Source organism: Salvelinus fontinalis, chromosome 1 (assembly GCF_029448725.1).
Source record: "Salvelinus fontinalis isolate EN_2023a chromosome 1, ASM2944872v1, whole genome shotgun sequence".
Classification (NCBI taxonomy): Eukaryota; Metazoa; Chordata; class Actinopteri; order Salmoniformes; family Salmonidae; genus Salvelinus; species Salvelinus fontinalis.
The window spans coordinates 28976386-28991879 of NC_074665.1; the positions used below are offsets into that span (position 1 = coordinate 28976386).

Below are 15494 nucleotides of genomic sequence, written 5' to 3' on the forward strand. Positions count from 1 at the left end.
CAGTACCAGAGGCAGCAAAGCAACCCCACAGCATTGTCGAACCTCCCTCATGTTTGATTTTAGGGAGGGTGTTCATTTCTTTGAATGCTTCATTTGGTTGTTGGTTAACATAGGAAGACCCCACTGTGGAAGGAGACACAAGAAAGACCGATTTGATGCATGAAACCCACCTAAACCAGCCTAAATCCTGGGGGAAATGTTCTATGGACCAATTCAACTAAATTCAAGTTCTTTGGCTGTAGAGATCAGCGCTGTGTTTACTGACGACTAAATTAAGCTTTCAATTTAAGAAAAACACCCTCCCTACAATCAAGCATGGGGGAGGTTCGATAAGGCTGTGGCATTGCTTTGCTGCCTCTGGTAGTGGGTGCCTTTTAACGTGTGCAAGACATGAAACCAGCAGATCATGTGTTTTGGGGTCCTGTGTTCAACCCAGTGTCCAAAAACTGGGTCTCCATGGATGGTTTTGGGTCTTGCACCAAGCCAACGACCCCAAACACACATCAAAAAGCACCCAGGAATGGTACAAAAAGAGATGCTGGACTGTTGGAGTGGCCAGCAAAGAGTCCAGATCTGAATCACATCCATAACCTATGGCAAGAGCTGAAAACAGCAGTTGGTGGAGGGCACACCTCAAACATTGAAGAACTAGACCAATTTGCTGCTAAAAATCTGCAAAATTGCCAGTAGAAAGGTGCAGCAAGCTCAAAGATGGCTAGTAGAAAGTAGAGTTGGTCTGCTGTTATCTTGGCCAAAGGCTGTGCAACCAAGTACTAGCTCCAGGGTGCCAACATTTTGTCCATGCAGTTTGTCTTTATTTTCTAAATTTAAAATAGTCAATTTAAGTTTACAAAAATATAATTGGTTCTGCAATGATGAAAATCGAATAACAAGGTGTGGGGACCAAATGTTTTTTTTAATTATGCCTGTAACAATTATTCTTAATTATTAAAGTGCAATTATCCTACAGAGATGAGACTACCATATTTTTAAATATAATGCTGATAACTAGCCTCTTAAGTGCTGTAGATGTGCAGATGGACCCTCTGTGTAAACTGATGGCTTTTTTAGTTGGCAGAATGACAGGGGCTGTCAAATTGATTTCATAGCTCCATGAGGCGTGTACGTATTGACCTATGCAGCTAAGAGAGACACAATTTAAAATTCTGCCCTGGCTGCTCATCTCTAACCCTTTGGCTTCAACAGAAATGTGGCTAACACTGTGGCTACCAAGGAATCTGTGCAGTGCAAAATTCTTTATTATAAACATAGAACCTGTGTACAATTTATGCTTCAAGTTCTACCTTGAAAGCCAGTGATTGTTGACATTGTGGATTGTTGTCAGAGTGCATCTCAGCTTTTTCCAAGGTCTGCTCACTGCCGGTCTCGCTCAATGCCTCAAGGTTGTAGATAGCCTTTTTAAAAGTAATTACCAATGTTTCCCCCATATGGCACAGTTTGCCAGGGCAGCTGAGATTTTGTGTGTTTTTTTCTTTTCTTGACAATGCTTTATTCTCAGGAAATGACAGCCAGTCCAGCAAAATCTCTTTTGTTGCAAACATATCCACAATGGCCAAATTTAATGGGATGTTTCTGTTGTTGCAGGACTCCTTATCAGATGCAGACAGGATCAAGTAAGTGGTTATTTTATATCCTCATGCTTACCTTGATAAATATATGTTGTATTTTCTGTGAAATGCTTCAGCCACAGGATTGAAAATACCCACATTTGACTTAGTTTAATGAAACAGAAAAAAGTGAACTTATGCATGTCTTGGAATGGTTCTTTGGCGATGGGTTTCTGTGTCTATTTGCCTGCCTCACTTTGAGCCCAGTGTTGACACCTCTACAATGTACTGTATAACTCAATCTTTACTGTGTGGGAAGCTGTAGCCCTGGGTGGCATGACCTGATTGGCAGTGGGTAGATAGGCTGCTTATAGTGGACAGCCAGGTTGGCACTGAACCATGGCCACCCGTTCACTGGAACCCCCCAGCTGCTCCGGTCGAGACGCTTCCTGGGGAGAGGGAGCCTGGCAGGCTACTTTTACATGTAGTACTCTTTAAAACAGCCGATCCCAGTCCTCTTTAAAGTGAACTCTGGGTTGGGCCTTCCGAGTGGCGCAGCGGTCTAAGGCACTGTAGTAATGCCGCAGGGCTAGAGGCGTTACTACAGACCCAGGTTCATTCCCGGGCTGTGTCACAACTGGCCGTGGCCGGGAGTCCCATAGGACGCCGCACAATTGGCCCATCGTCGACCGGGTTAGGGGAGGGTTTGGCCGGGGGGGGCTATACTTGGCTCACCGTGCCCTAGCGACTCCTTGTGGCAGGCCAGGCGCCTATAGGCTGACGCTAGTTGAATGGTGTTTCCTCTGACACATTGGTGCGGACTGGCTGCCGGGTTAAGCTGGCGGGTGTTAAGGGTAATTGTTTTGGAGGACTCATGACTCCCCCCTTCGCCTCTCCTCAGCCCGTTGGGGAGTTGCAGCGATGAGACACGATCGAAATTGGGGAGAAAGGGGGGTAAAAAATAAGCTAAATAACTAAAGTCCTTGTATTCACACTGCCCTTGCCTTTATAAGAGGACACGACTCTTTTGCCAGTTCACTTCACCTATTTTGTGGTCCGAGTCCTCTTTGCATTCACATTGCTATGTTTAGAGAGGAACCAAGATCTTTTTCCAACATTCACTCAATGTACTGTGGGTTTTTATGAAGTGCAGGACAAGCCATTCCATCAGAATGTGTTATGGGACAGCTAAATATACCTACTTACAGTGCATTCGGAAAGTGTTCAGACCCCTTGACTTTTTAATTTATGTTACAGCCTTATTCTAAAATGTATTAAATATGTTGTTTTCATCATCAATCTAAACACAATACCCCATAATGACAAAGCGAAAAAAGGTCTTTAGAAATGTTTGCAAATGTATTAAAAATAAAAACAGATAGCTTATTTACTTAACTATTCAGACCCTTTGCTATGAGACTCGAAATTGAGCTCTGGTGTATCCTGTTTCCATTGATCATCCTTGAGATGTTTCTACAACTCGGAGTCCACCTGTGGTAAATTAAATTGATTGGACATGATTTGGAAAGGCACAGACCTGTCTATATAAGGTCCCGCAGTTGACGGTGCATATCAGAGCAAAAACCAAGCCATAAGGTCGAAGTAATTGTGCATAGAGCTCAGAGACAGGATTGTGTCGAAAGCACATATCTGGGGAAAGATACCAAAACATTTCTGCAGCATTGAAGGTCCCAAGAACACAGTGGCCTCCATCATTCTCAAGTAGAAGAAGTTTGGAACCAACAAGACTCTTCTTAGAGCTGGCCGCCTGACCAAACTGCGCAATTGGGGAAGAATGGCCTTGGTCAAGGAGGTGACCAAGAACCCGATGGTCACTCTGACAGAGCTCCAGAGTTCCTCTGTGGAGATGGGAGAACCTTCCAGAAGGACAGCCATCTCTGCAGCACTCCAATAATCAGGCCTTTATGGTAGAGGGGCCAGACGGAAGCCACTCCTCAGTAAAAGGCACATGACAGCCTGCTTGGCGTTTGAAAAAAGGCACCTTAATGACTCTGACCATGAGAAACAAGATTCTTTGGTCTGATGGAACCAAGATTGAACTCTTTGGCCTGAATGCCAAGCGTCACATCTGGAGGAAACCTGGCACCATCGCTATGGTGAAGCATGGTGGTGGCAGCATCATGCTGTGGGGATGTTTTTCAGCAGCAGGGACTGGGAGACATAACAGGATCGAGGGAGAGATGAACGGAGCAAAGTACAGAGAGATCCTTGATCAAAACCTGCTCCAGAGTGCTCAGGACCTCATAATGGGGCGAAGGTTCACCTTCCAACAGAACAACGACCCTAAGCACGCAGCCAAGACAATGCAGGAGTGGCTTCGGGACAAGTCTCAATGTCCTTGAGTGGCCCAGCCAGAGCCCGGACTTGAACCCGATTTGAACATCTCTGGAGAGACCTAAAAATAGCTGTGCAACAACACTCCCCATCCAACCAGACCGAGCTTGAGGGGATCTGCATAGAAGAATATGAGAGACTCCCCAAATACAGGTGTTGGCACACCTGCGGTTTTACTTTAATTTAACTATTTTCTACATTTATAGGAAAGTAGTGAAGACATCAAAACTATGAAATAACACTTATAGAATCATGTAGTAATCAAAAAAGTGTGTCACAAATCAAGATATGTTTTATATTTGAGATTCTTCAAAGTTGCCACCCTTTGCCTTGACAGCTTTGCACACTCTTGGTATTATTATTATTATTATATTGTATTATATACAATGTAGAAAATAGTGAAAATAAAGGAAACCCCTTAGGTAGGTGTGTCTAAACATTTGACTGGTAAATGCCATATTTGACTGTAAATGCCATATTTCATTTTTATTTTTTTATTAATCTATAAACCCGTCTTTGCTTCGTCATTATGGGGCATTGTGTCTAGATTGATAAGGAAATAAAAATGTAATACATTTTAGAATAAGGCTGTAACGCAACAAAATATTGAAAAAGTCCAGGGGTCTGAATACTTTCCAAATGCATAGCAAATATATTGCATTTAGTTAAAAGATGAGACATAATATTTATAATCAGAAAATACTATTAAAATTGTAAATATGATTGGTAACAGAATAAATAGCATAAGAATAACCACTGATTAAATAATGCTGTAATTGAAAATTGTACACCCATTGTAGGCCCCTTTAAGAGCTAGAAATGATTTTGTACCCAATGCTGTGATTTTCACCAAATATGTTAGTGTCTTCTCACACTATTTAAATCCCACAATCAAATAAACGGTTTATGAAGCTCTTAGCCTATAGATCACATATTGCAAACAAATAATCTGAACTAAAAACTTTAAAAAAATTACTTTCTGTGCATCCTTGACAATCGCTAATCAATAACCCAAAATAGCACAAGTTTTTTTCAGCGAACATGGGGTGTAATCATTGGCCAAACAGTGAACTAAAACAAGAGTTTCTATTGGACAAATTCAGGTAGGTTTCTTCCGTTTAAGAAATGCTTCGCAACAGAATTTGAATAATGAATACGACCCTGCATATCATCTTCTCTCTTTTGTGGGACCGATGTAAAGGGTTATGGCAGGGGAAATGGTGTTGCAGTAATCTAGTGTGTATGCGGGAAAAATGACAAGGGAACCTGCGGAGCTTTGTGTTCACTTTGCCTAAAAAATAGGGAACCGGACCATGGAATTCAAGTGAAACGAACTCTCGAGATGGTCTCAGTTCGGTTTGCTTCGTGGGCTCTTTTGAAGGGTCTGAGTTCCTTTTGGAGTCTTCACGCTGCACAAAAAAATAAGCGAATCGCACCGAGTTCACAAAAATTGGCTGAAAGAGACCAAGTGTGAATACGCCCTCAGACACCCAGCCTCTGCGTCAGTAGCACTGAGGGGGAGGGGAGGGAGGGTTCATAGAGATATGGGAGATCCCATCTGGTGCGATGATGACTAGGCCCTGCGGTGTGGTCGGATGGGCGCTGCACAGGTGGGCGAATGGAAGAGGAGCAGGTTGCTGTTAGCGCCAACATCTGTCAACCACACCGCCCTCCTCCCTCTCCTCCTCCCTCCCCAGACTGGGCTCAGAGTGAATCTGTGTGATCAGTGCCATCTCCCTGCCGGACCTCCCTGAGAGCCTCGGCAGTCCAGGCTGTGAAAGCACACACCTGCTGCTGCCACACAGCTAATGATGAGTCAAAGCAGAGACCGACCACTAGTTCTAGATACAGATGGCACTCTCACCTCCATCAGTCCTCCTGTCCTCCTCCGCTCCACTTCCTCTCCCACAGGAATCCCTATACTCAGCTAATTACTACTAAATCTATCAAGTGTGTGTGTGTGACAGTGCCTGTGTTTTTGAAGTTTCATCTTATCCTCTCATAGTGAAGTCTAGCGCAGTCTCTGTCTCTGTGGTACGCTACACGTGAAGTGCCCTTTGGTGTCAGTGAACAAGCTGTGACGTGCGCGCTAGGGTAAATGTTGTCAGGCCACTATCCACACGTATGGGCATCAGACCGCAATGCTTAATGAATTTCCGCTGACGTAGTGGCTGTTGGATCCTCCCTCCCTCTCTCTTCCCTGTGGTGGGAAATGCTGGTAAGCTGCTTTGTGGCACACAGGCAACATGATCGATTGGCCTAGATGCCCCTGTGCTCGTGTGGGATGTTGAATAATTCTGTGGGAGATGACCTGTGTCTGACTGAATACAACCGGACCTGAGCTGAGTGCTGCTAGTAATGAGTACCGCCCAGTTGCCCACTCTTGCCCTGGAATTCCTCAAGGCACCAAGCCTCTACAGAGGCTAGAGCTTGTTCTGTCTCCCCAGTAGTAGAGCGGTTTTGTCATGCTGAATCTTGGCTGTTGGTCTACTGCATATGCTGCAGAGGACTGTGAGGAGCAAATCTCCCAACATGTGTTTCTCAGATGAATGGGATTACCGACACGTCGATTGACAGACAGATCTTCCTCCTCTCTCTCCCTCCTTCCATCATACCCCTCCGAATGGGGAACAGGTCAGAAAAGTCCAGCTCGGCCAGGAATTGTTTCCCATTCTCCGCTGGAACCTTGTTGTGCCTCCGAGTTTTAAACGGCCTCTGCCTCTCGACCAGCCATGCTCAACCATGCTTATTTTAATTAGAGGCGCTTTGTTTACCTCTCTTTCCATATGCCGGGTCTTATTTTCTGTTTGGTTGACTAGACATAACACACAAATGCATCCTTCCAGCCTTTATCTCGAAGACGTGTACCTGTTGTATTCTGTCACTCAGTGTCAAGTTGTGACTACCATGGGATAAGGGGCCTATGAAAGACAGATAAGAAGTGACAGTGATGAGATGACTGACGATGTTGTTGCCATGAAGCAGTCAGGGAAATAGACATCAGAGGCCTAGCGATGGCTGTCGTTCTGTTGGCCATCCTAAGCGTTGCTGTTGGGTGTTTCGCTGTAGGCCTATTGCAAATGTTGTTTTTTTTGTTCCATTTTTGATAGCATTTCACATTTTTTCAGCTCACTATGATGCACACGCCTACCTCTCTGATCACAAGGACAAAGTTTAATGCTTGTAAAAAATAAAAAATAAACTGGCCTCTGAGAACATCTTACAATCTCAGTCTATCAAATTACTTTCTGAAAGCTTTTGAATCTCTGTTTTCTCTTATCGCAGTTATTTCCCCAATGTGCCTTTGCCACTCTCCTCCACCTCTTTGTTGGCTCCTGTGGAGCATCTCAGTGTGCAAGGCTGTTAGAGCTGTTTGTAACAGCCAAAAAAGTATCCCAACCACTGTGGACTCGGGTGCTAGGTTGTCTGAAATGGCAAGACCCTTTTATGCTGTGACATGCTCATTTTGCTTTGCTGTTGTAAATCATCCAGGTTAGAGCCAAAGTTCCTGATACCTTGCTTTTATATACACACTGTGCATTAGTTGGCAGGAGTTGAGTTCTGTGCAAATCTTGTATTGTACCATAAAATGCATCTACATTTTTCCTCAATTCTTACAATTACAGCAGAAAGCTTAGCTTCTTATAAAGGTCAAAGGTCAAATAGGAGGCGCTTATATTTGTAACCTGTGCGTTGTAAAATTAAAATGTTGCCGTCATTGACGCTGACCCTGGTGCAATCGGGGTTACGTGCCTTGTAAATCGACAGATTTTTCACCTAGTCGACTCTGGGATTTGAACTAGCAACCTTTCTGTTACTGGCCTAAGATAAGCACACATACTTATCTCAAGCAAACTTGTACAGGATTACAGGGTATTACCTAATCAAAAGAGAACAATCGCGCTCGCCCAGAAGTTTGGCTGTTGCGTAAAACCTGCGAATTCAGACAAATTAAAAGGGTTTGCGCTCAAGATGTCGCATAAAGCTTATTCTATGCGTTTCATTATTTTCACTGCAACAGGGATAGCATACACAGACGTTTCGGCTTTACAGCCTTTAGTGTGTAGGTACAATTTTATTTTAATTCAAAACAGCATTTGTAAAGAACAACAGATGAGCAGCAGGTCCTTCTGATCACGGTTGCCATTCATCTGCCAATCAGGGATGTGGCTTTTCTGGTCTACCTGTATAGAAATGAGTCACAAAGAAATAGAGTTATAGGGTATGGGAGTTGGCACAAAGGGCAATTTAAATCATTACCGCCCCCGGTGTTTGCTCACCTAATTACATCATATCAATTCATGAGCCAGCCCACCACAAAGTACAGTTGCAAAGAAAAAGCCATATCTCAGACTGGCCTATAAAAAGGAAAATATTAAGATGGGCTGAAGAACAGACACTGGACAGAGGAATTCTGCCTAGAAGGCCAGCATCCCGGGGTCGCCTCTTCACTGTTGACGTTGAGACTGGTGTTTTGCGGGTACTATTTAATGAAGCTGCCAATTGAGGACTTGTGAGGCGTCTGTTTCTCAAACTAGACACTCTAATGTACTTGCTCAGTTGTGCACCGGGGCCTCCCGCTCCTCTTTCTATTCTGGTTAGGGCCAGTTTGTGCTGTTCTGTGAAGGAAATAGTACACAGCTATGTACGAGATCTTCAGTGTCTTGGCAATTTCTCACATGGAATAGCCTTCATTTTTCAGAACAAGAATAGACTGACGAGTTTCATTAAAGTTCTTTATTTCTAGACATTTTGAGCCTGTAATCGAACCCACAAATGCTGATGCTCCAGATCCTCAACTAGTCAAAAGAAGGCCAGTTTTATTGCTTCTTTAATCAGAAGAACAGTTTTCAGCTGTGCTAACATAATTGCAAAAGTGTTTTCTAATGATCAATTAGACTTTTAAAATGATAAACTTGGATTAGCTAACACAATGTGCCATTGGAATACAGGAGTAAGTGATGGTTGCTGATAATGGGCCTCTGTACGCCTATGTAGATATTCCATTAGAAATCAGCCGTTTCCAGCTACAATAGTCATGTACAACATAAACAATGTCTACACAGTATTTCTGATCAATGTGATGTTATTTTAATGGACAAAAAATGTGCTTTTCTTTCAAGGACATTTCTAAGTGACCCCAAACTTTTGAACGGTAGTGTATGTTAGATTTCTTGACCATTTAAAATAAGGTGAATAAAGGTGGATTCTGGAAGGAAGAATTTAAATAGGAGTCTGTGTCAATGTTTATTGACAATACACTTGATGCCATTACGGCTATCATTGAAAGTAAGTATATAGTTTACAGAAAACTTGATTCTGTTTTTGTTATTTATTAAGTAACTGGTTTCTGTTTAAACTTGTGTTTTGAGCTTTATCAAGCCAGGCATCAGGGTATCCTCTCAAGTGAAAATGCTCAAGGAGAGGGCGATAACTATCTGCAGGTTTTCTGTAAACTGTAGTACTTGTTACAAAAGGGACAATCTATATCTAAGAAATCTATAGTTAATGCTATTTTCCATAGTGAAGGAAATTGTTTGATTGTAGTTAAGAAGTACATTTTAATGTCGGAACCTGTCCAGATCATAAAGCAATCTTCTGTATATCGGGTCCAATATTTATTAACATGATCTTTGTAAGGATTATTTTCATGAATAAAATCCTATTCGAATTTTCCCAAGATTGATTTGCGTAGTTGGAAGCTAATGGAGTTCCCGTTGCTGTTTCTAAAGTCTCTAGGTAGTGATATTTTTCAAATAGAAAATAGTTTTTAGTAAGCATTAGTTGTACAAGCTCAATTATGTAATTTGTAGGCACATTGCTTAAGCGGTTGGAGAGGAAGAATTTGAGGGCCTTATCATTCGCAATATTCGTGTTATGGAAAACCAGGGGCCAGCAGGCCTCTACAAAGGAAGGAGCAGGACCTTGGTCAGCTCCAGAGGGCTCGAGAGGCCAAGGTGAGTCGGCACCATGGACAGCTCTACAGGCACCAACTGGGTCTGGTGATTCATGGAAGACACTGTAACTCAGCTGGTGCAAGCCCAAAGCCTCCTTGCCCTTCAGGAGGCCTTCACACAGCTTAGCCAAGCCATGGTTTGGCCGAATCGAATGACGGAACCAGTCAAGATCCTCGCCAAGCTAATTGCTGAAGATGACATTGAAGTTTAGCTAGAGGTTTTTGAGCGCACCACAGAGAAAGAGCGATGTCCCTAGGAGGACTTGGCTGTCAGTGGCCCCTTTCTGACTGGAGAAGCCCAGAAGGCCTGTAGGGACTTGGCACGGGCTGATGTCGACAACTATGCTGCTCTGAAAACTGCCATCTTGGCCCATTATAGGCACAACCATTCCACTCCTGGGCCTATGATGGCCACGCCCCGGTAAGACCTCAAATAGCCGCGCCGGTTAGATTAACTAGAAGTTGGCTTACCACGTGGGACGGGCCATCAGCTATAGATCGACTGGTAATAGACAAATGTATCATCCCCACCTGTTGCAAAGCGCCATGCTGCCCAGAGCAACCCCCGTTAGTTGATGCCCTGCTTGCTTTTAATAGAAAATCACCAGGTTACTGTAGAGGTGTTTGCGAAGGCCAGAGCCCAGTAGGCCTGAAGTCAAGGCCGAACCAACACGTGGTAGAAAGGGAGACACCTATTTGAGCCCCGCTTCAAGACGGCCTCCTATTACTGAACCCAGATCACTCCCGAGGCGGTGGCGGCTGCTTGTTAGCGGGAGCCAGAGAAGGTGTTACAACTGTGGCCAGAAGGGACACCTGGCCTGGAGCTGCCTGGGAAACGAGTCTTTGCCGACGGCCAGTCACTACCTGCTGGGCCCATGAAGCAACTGCAGCCCCCCAGATCCTAAAGCAACGGGTCTCCCGCTGTCTTATTTTATTGTGAGTGTCACCTCTCCCATGAGCTGCCACAGTATATAGCTATGAGACATCAAGAGCAACTGTTTGACTAATGGATAAATGTGTAAGTCCACATAACGAGACACTTTCTGTTTGGGAGCCAGTACCTGAAACGATAGGTCTTAATGGAGGGTCTGTGGTTGATTTGTGTCTAAACTGTAGGGTTTGGGACAAAGATATTTAAATTCCTGTTCTGTCAACCATTTATTTTTGTAGTCATTTAACGAGGACTTTATTACTCAAATCTGTTTCTTGTAACATATTTTTAATCATCCAACATACAAATTTTTCGATATACATGTTGGTATTAGAAATCACAATTCCACCTCCCTTATCTGATCTCTGTATCGTTAAGTCATCAAAAGCGTTGTTTGTTTTTTTTACTCCTGGAAAGGTATTGTTTACATTGTAAATGTGGACTTTCACTTTTGGATTTGTTGGATGTCAATTACATTTCCTACCAGTCTGCAGAATTTACTAACTGATGGGTTATTTACAAAAGGACTGAAGGTACTGGGTAATACCCACAGACTGTGTCAAATACCAATTTTCTGCCTGTTACTCAAACCTGTGCCCTGAAAGAGCCCAGAAGAAAGCGTGAAATCCTGTGTATATTTATAGAGTAAAACATTGGTCGCCCCCCCCACCAACCAGAACATAGCATAAATCATTGATGTTCTCTTTTCTTGAGCCGTTCTGGTTGGCATGCGTGTCTGCATGCGTGTGCGTTCCTTCCCCTCTCTTAAGCAGTAGACTTAGTGAAGAGGACTACCCTCTGGCTCTGGGAGTGTCAGGATGGGACCTCACGTCGATTTTAAAGATTTAGTGTCCGCAAGCTGTTAGGTGTGGAAAAAGTCCAATTGATCTTTGCAGACGCAGCACGGCGGAGCAGACAGCGGTGTGAGGGCTAATTTGATTCCACACGGTCACACCCAATCACACCCTGTCACAGGGTAACGCACCTGGATGCTGCTGATGTGGTCTGCCTAATCAATTGCCTGGCTCTCACAACCTAATCTGAGCCTACTGGAAGTCACAGCCGAAACGTACGTCAGTGGACGGTAGTTATGAGCTTTCTGCTGCTAACTAGCTGGCCGTATCTGCATGTCCTCCTCTCTCCTCCTTTCTCCCTGCTTTCTTTGTGCTTTTTATTGAGCTATCTGTTGTTGCTGGTTGGATGTGTCAGTGACGTGTTGAAAAAAACATGTGGTCTTGTTTTAACCGCTGTCATGCATCTGAGCCAGATTGGACAGACTCTGAGAGAACTGTGGTTTTAATAGACGTGTGCAGCCAGCAGTGAGTGTGTGGCTGGATGCTGCGTGGTGTGATGCGCTGTGTGGTGACAGGATTGGGGACATTGGGTTGTGGCAGATAGCAGATGTGTCCTGTCCCATGTCAGCTGCTCCGTCCCCTCCCGTCCCCCCAGCATCCTGACAGTATCTCCCATTAAATCCACAGACACACTAGGACAAAGGGACCTGGGCAAAGTCAGGCAATCACCCAAGACACAGGCCGCTCGCCTTCCAGCTGCAGACACACACACAGAGGGCTGTGGTCAACCATGTGCTCTCTCTCGCACACCCAAAAAATGTGTATGTCATGAATATGCATGCACCAGCGAAATGAATGACTTTCTATCGCATACCAGTTTTCCCTTATTATGCTTATCATAGTTGTTAATTGTGATTTTTCTGTATTTCTCGTTTTGATATTTTGTCAGTCGCTCAAATTCAGTTTGTCAGTTAACTCTGTCTCCCTGAATTCTGTGGCTGAAGCAAGTTCTCATGGCTCTCTGTTCGTCTTGTCAGTCTAGTCACTGTGAAATACGATACTGTCTGTGAATCATTCCACTGCACCTGGGCTGACTGTCTGACACCACCCCCCCCCCCCCTCCCCTCCAGGATCCTGCAGCAGCAGAATGAAGACCTGCGCCGGCGGCTCTCCCACACCACCCACAAGATGGAGGCCATGGAGACGGAGTTTGAGACCAGCCGCCACTACATGCGGGAGGAGATGGGTCGTACCCGCGACGACCTGGAGAAGATGAGAGACAAGTTCCGCAGGTGACGAGTTCGACCTCCCTCGTATTCTGAGCCAGTTGTCAGTGTCATGGAAAGCGCTCTCACTATCTCATAACACAGATAATATTCCCTTACACCGCGCTCACTCACTTCCTCTCCCCACCACACTTTTTTCCCACACAGAAAGATTAAATGAATACCTTCCCCGGCAATCAATTTTTAATGAATTTGATCAAAGCTGTTGAATTAATGAGATCTTAGCTGTCTGATTATGCATCTAGTTGTTACTTTAATTCCCTCAACCTCCGGGCATGTTGGATTGCCTATTTGAGAATGTTATGTTAAGTTTCTGCCACATGGAACATTGCCAGGAAGTCTGTGCTGTTTTATCTACACACAAGTTGTCTGGATGTTGTTTGGGTGGTGGTCCATACACACGGGAAACTGTTGAGCGTGAAAAACACAGCAGGGGTACAGTTCTTGACACAAACCGGTGCGCTTGGCACCTACTACCATACCCTGTTCAAAGGCCCTTCAATCTTTTGTCTTGCCCCAATCCATGTCTCAGTTGTCTCAAGGCTTACAAATCCTTCTCTAACCCGTCTCCTCCTCTTCATCTACACTGATCTGAAGTGGATTTAACAAGTGACATCCAATAAGAGATCATAGCTTTCACCTGGATTCACCTGGTCAGTCTATGTCATGGAAAGAGTTCTTCATGTTTTGTACACTCAGTGCATATCTATATTTCATAATGTTGTTGTTCAATCGGAGGATGTTGCCCCAGGGCTCCTCTGTGCCCCTCCACACTTTCTCTGTCAGCCCCAGGTGATAACACCAGGCCTTCCTCTACAATATATGGCCACCAGTCTTTCAGAACCTGATTTAAAAGCAAATGCTTCTCCTACATATTATTATTCTGGTTTGCTGTGTTTGCTTTCCCTGGCGACGCACTTGCAACCCACCTCCCAGCTCTTGATTAAGAAATTCATCTTTACACATCTGCTTGTCTATCCAGTTCATTCTGAAGTAAAAGGCAAGCCAAGTCCCATCTGTGTTCAACTTGTAGCTTGTTAAATAATGATTTACATTATTCTCCGTTTACAGTTAACGTTTAAAAGCGTATTGACAGATCAAATAGATTTGAGTTTAACACTAGAACCGCTAAAGCTGTCATTTGGACTTTTCATGATTAAAAAAAAAAGTCACTTCTGTCCTTGACTTTTTCTAAGTAAGTCTATATAACACACTGTCCTTGTTAGAATCTTAATATCACAAACAGAACTGGAGTTATAACCAGTTTTAAGAGGGCTTATAATTTTTAAAATAGTGCCTGCCCCTCTCCTTCTCCCTACAGTTGCCGTGTCCAGTTGATAATCACCCCAATAATTGTTTCGAAACTGAAGCTAAACTATGCCTAAACTAATTTCACACATATAACAACAGATTAAATAAATGAAGTAAAGTATGATGGGGGAGAATGGGTGAGTTGATGAGCGAGGGTGAAGCGAACAATGCAGAATTATGTAATCACCAATTGGGAATGAAGAACAGGCCGGGCCATTCTATTATATTGGTCTATTCAGATTTTTATCTCAAAATGGTATGTACCTTATATCAGTCCATCAAATCCAAGCAGTCTTTATCAGTCTACTCTGGCCTACGTGGAGTACGTCATTTACAATGGCGAGAAGACCAAGACAAAAGCACATGTCATGTTAGCGTCGCTCCAAAATCTGACTGAACTACTGACGGTGGGGAAGAAATGAATCATGACATGTCTGATGATTATTCGTCTGATTCTGAACCTCAACCTGAACATACACCTCCGAGGCCTAAGGGCAAAAGAAATTGAGTACGTTGCGCCTCGAAGATGAACATTTTTTAAATAAAAATTAAGCACAACCAAATTATTATTTTTGCTATAGCATATATGAAATGTATTAATAGCACTGTTCGAATTTTGCAGTCAGAATGCGTTCGAAGGGGGTTCCCTCGAGGCCCAGCGATTCTAGTGTTAATGGCAGGAAAAAAATTGCCAACAAAATGACAAGCGTGTACTGGTGGGGGGTATGCCTAATTCATATTTTAATGAGACAAGAAACTGTCTCGTGGGCTTCCTGAGTGGCGCAGCGGTCTAAGCCACTGCATCACAGTGCATAAGGCGTCACTACAGACCCAAGTTCGATCCCGGGCTGTATCACAACCGGCTGTGATCGGGGGTCCCATAGGGTGCCGCCCGCCCTAATTTGCCCATTCCGGGTTAGGTTAGTGGAGTTTGGCTGGGGGGGGCTTTACTTGGCTCATCGCGCTCTAGCGACTCCTTGTGGCGAGCCTGGCGCCTGCAGGCTAACCTCGGTCGTCAGTTGAACTGTGTTTCCTCCAACACATTGGTGCGGCTGGCTTCTGGGTTAAGCGGGCGGGTGTTGAGAAGTGCGGTTTGGCTGGTCATGTTTTGGAGGATGCATGACTCGACCTTAGCCTCCCGAGCCCGTTGGGGAGTTGCACGATGAGACCAGATCGAATTTGGGGAGAAAAAGGGGATGAAATACAAAAGAAAGGAATGAGATTATAAAGCTAATGTCATTATGAAGTGAAATGGTATTGATCAATGAGGTTCCCACCACCACACTGAGACGG

General features: G+C 44.2%; 1 protein-coding gene across 3 annotated transcripts in view; it reads left to right on the top strand.

The window, feature by feature from the left end:
• The window catches only part of LOC129852511 (tight junction-associated protein 1-like), a 147735-nt gene that overhangs the window by 89341 nt on the left and 42900 nt on the right, over positions 1-15494 (top strand). For all 3 annotated transcript variants that reach the window (XM_055918277.1, XM_055918279.1, XM_055918280.1), the window contains 2 exons: positions 1606-1634; positions 12735-12896. In XM_055918277.1, the coding sequence (XP_055774252.1) occupies positions 1606-1634; positions 12735-12896 (191 nt within the window). The remainder of the gene's footprint in view (positions 1-1605; positions 1635-12734; positions 12897-15494) is intronic.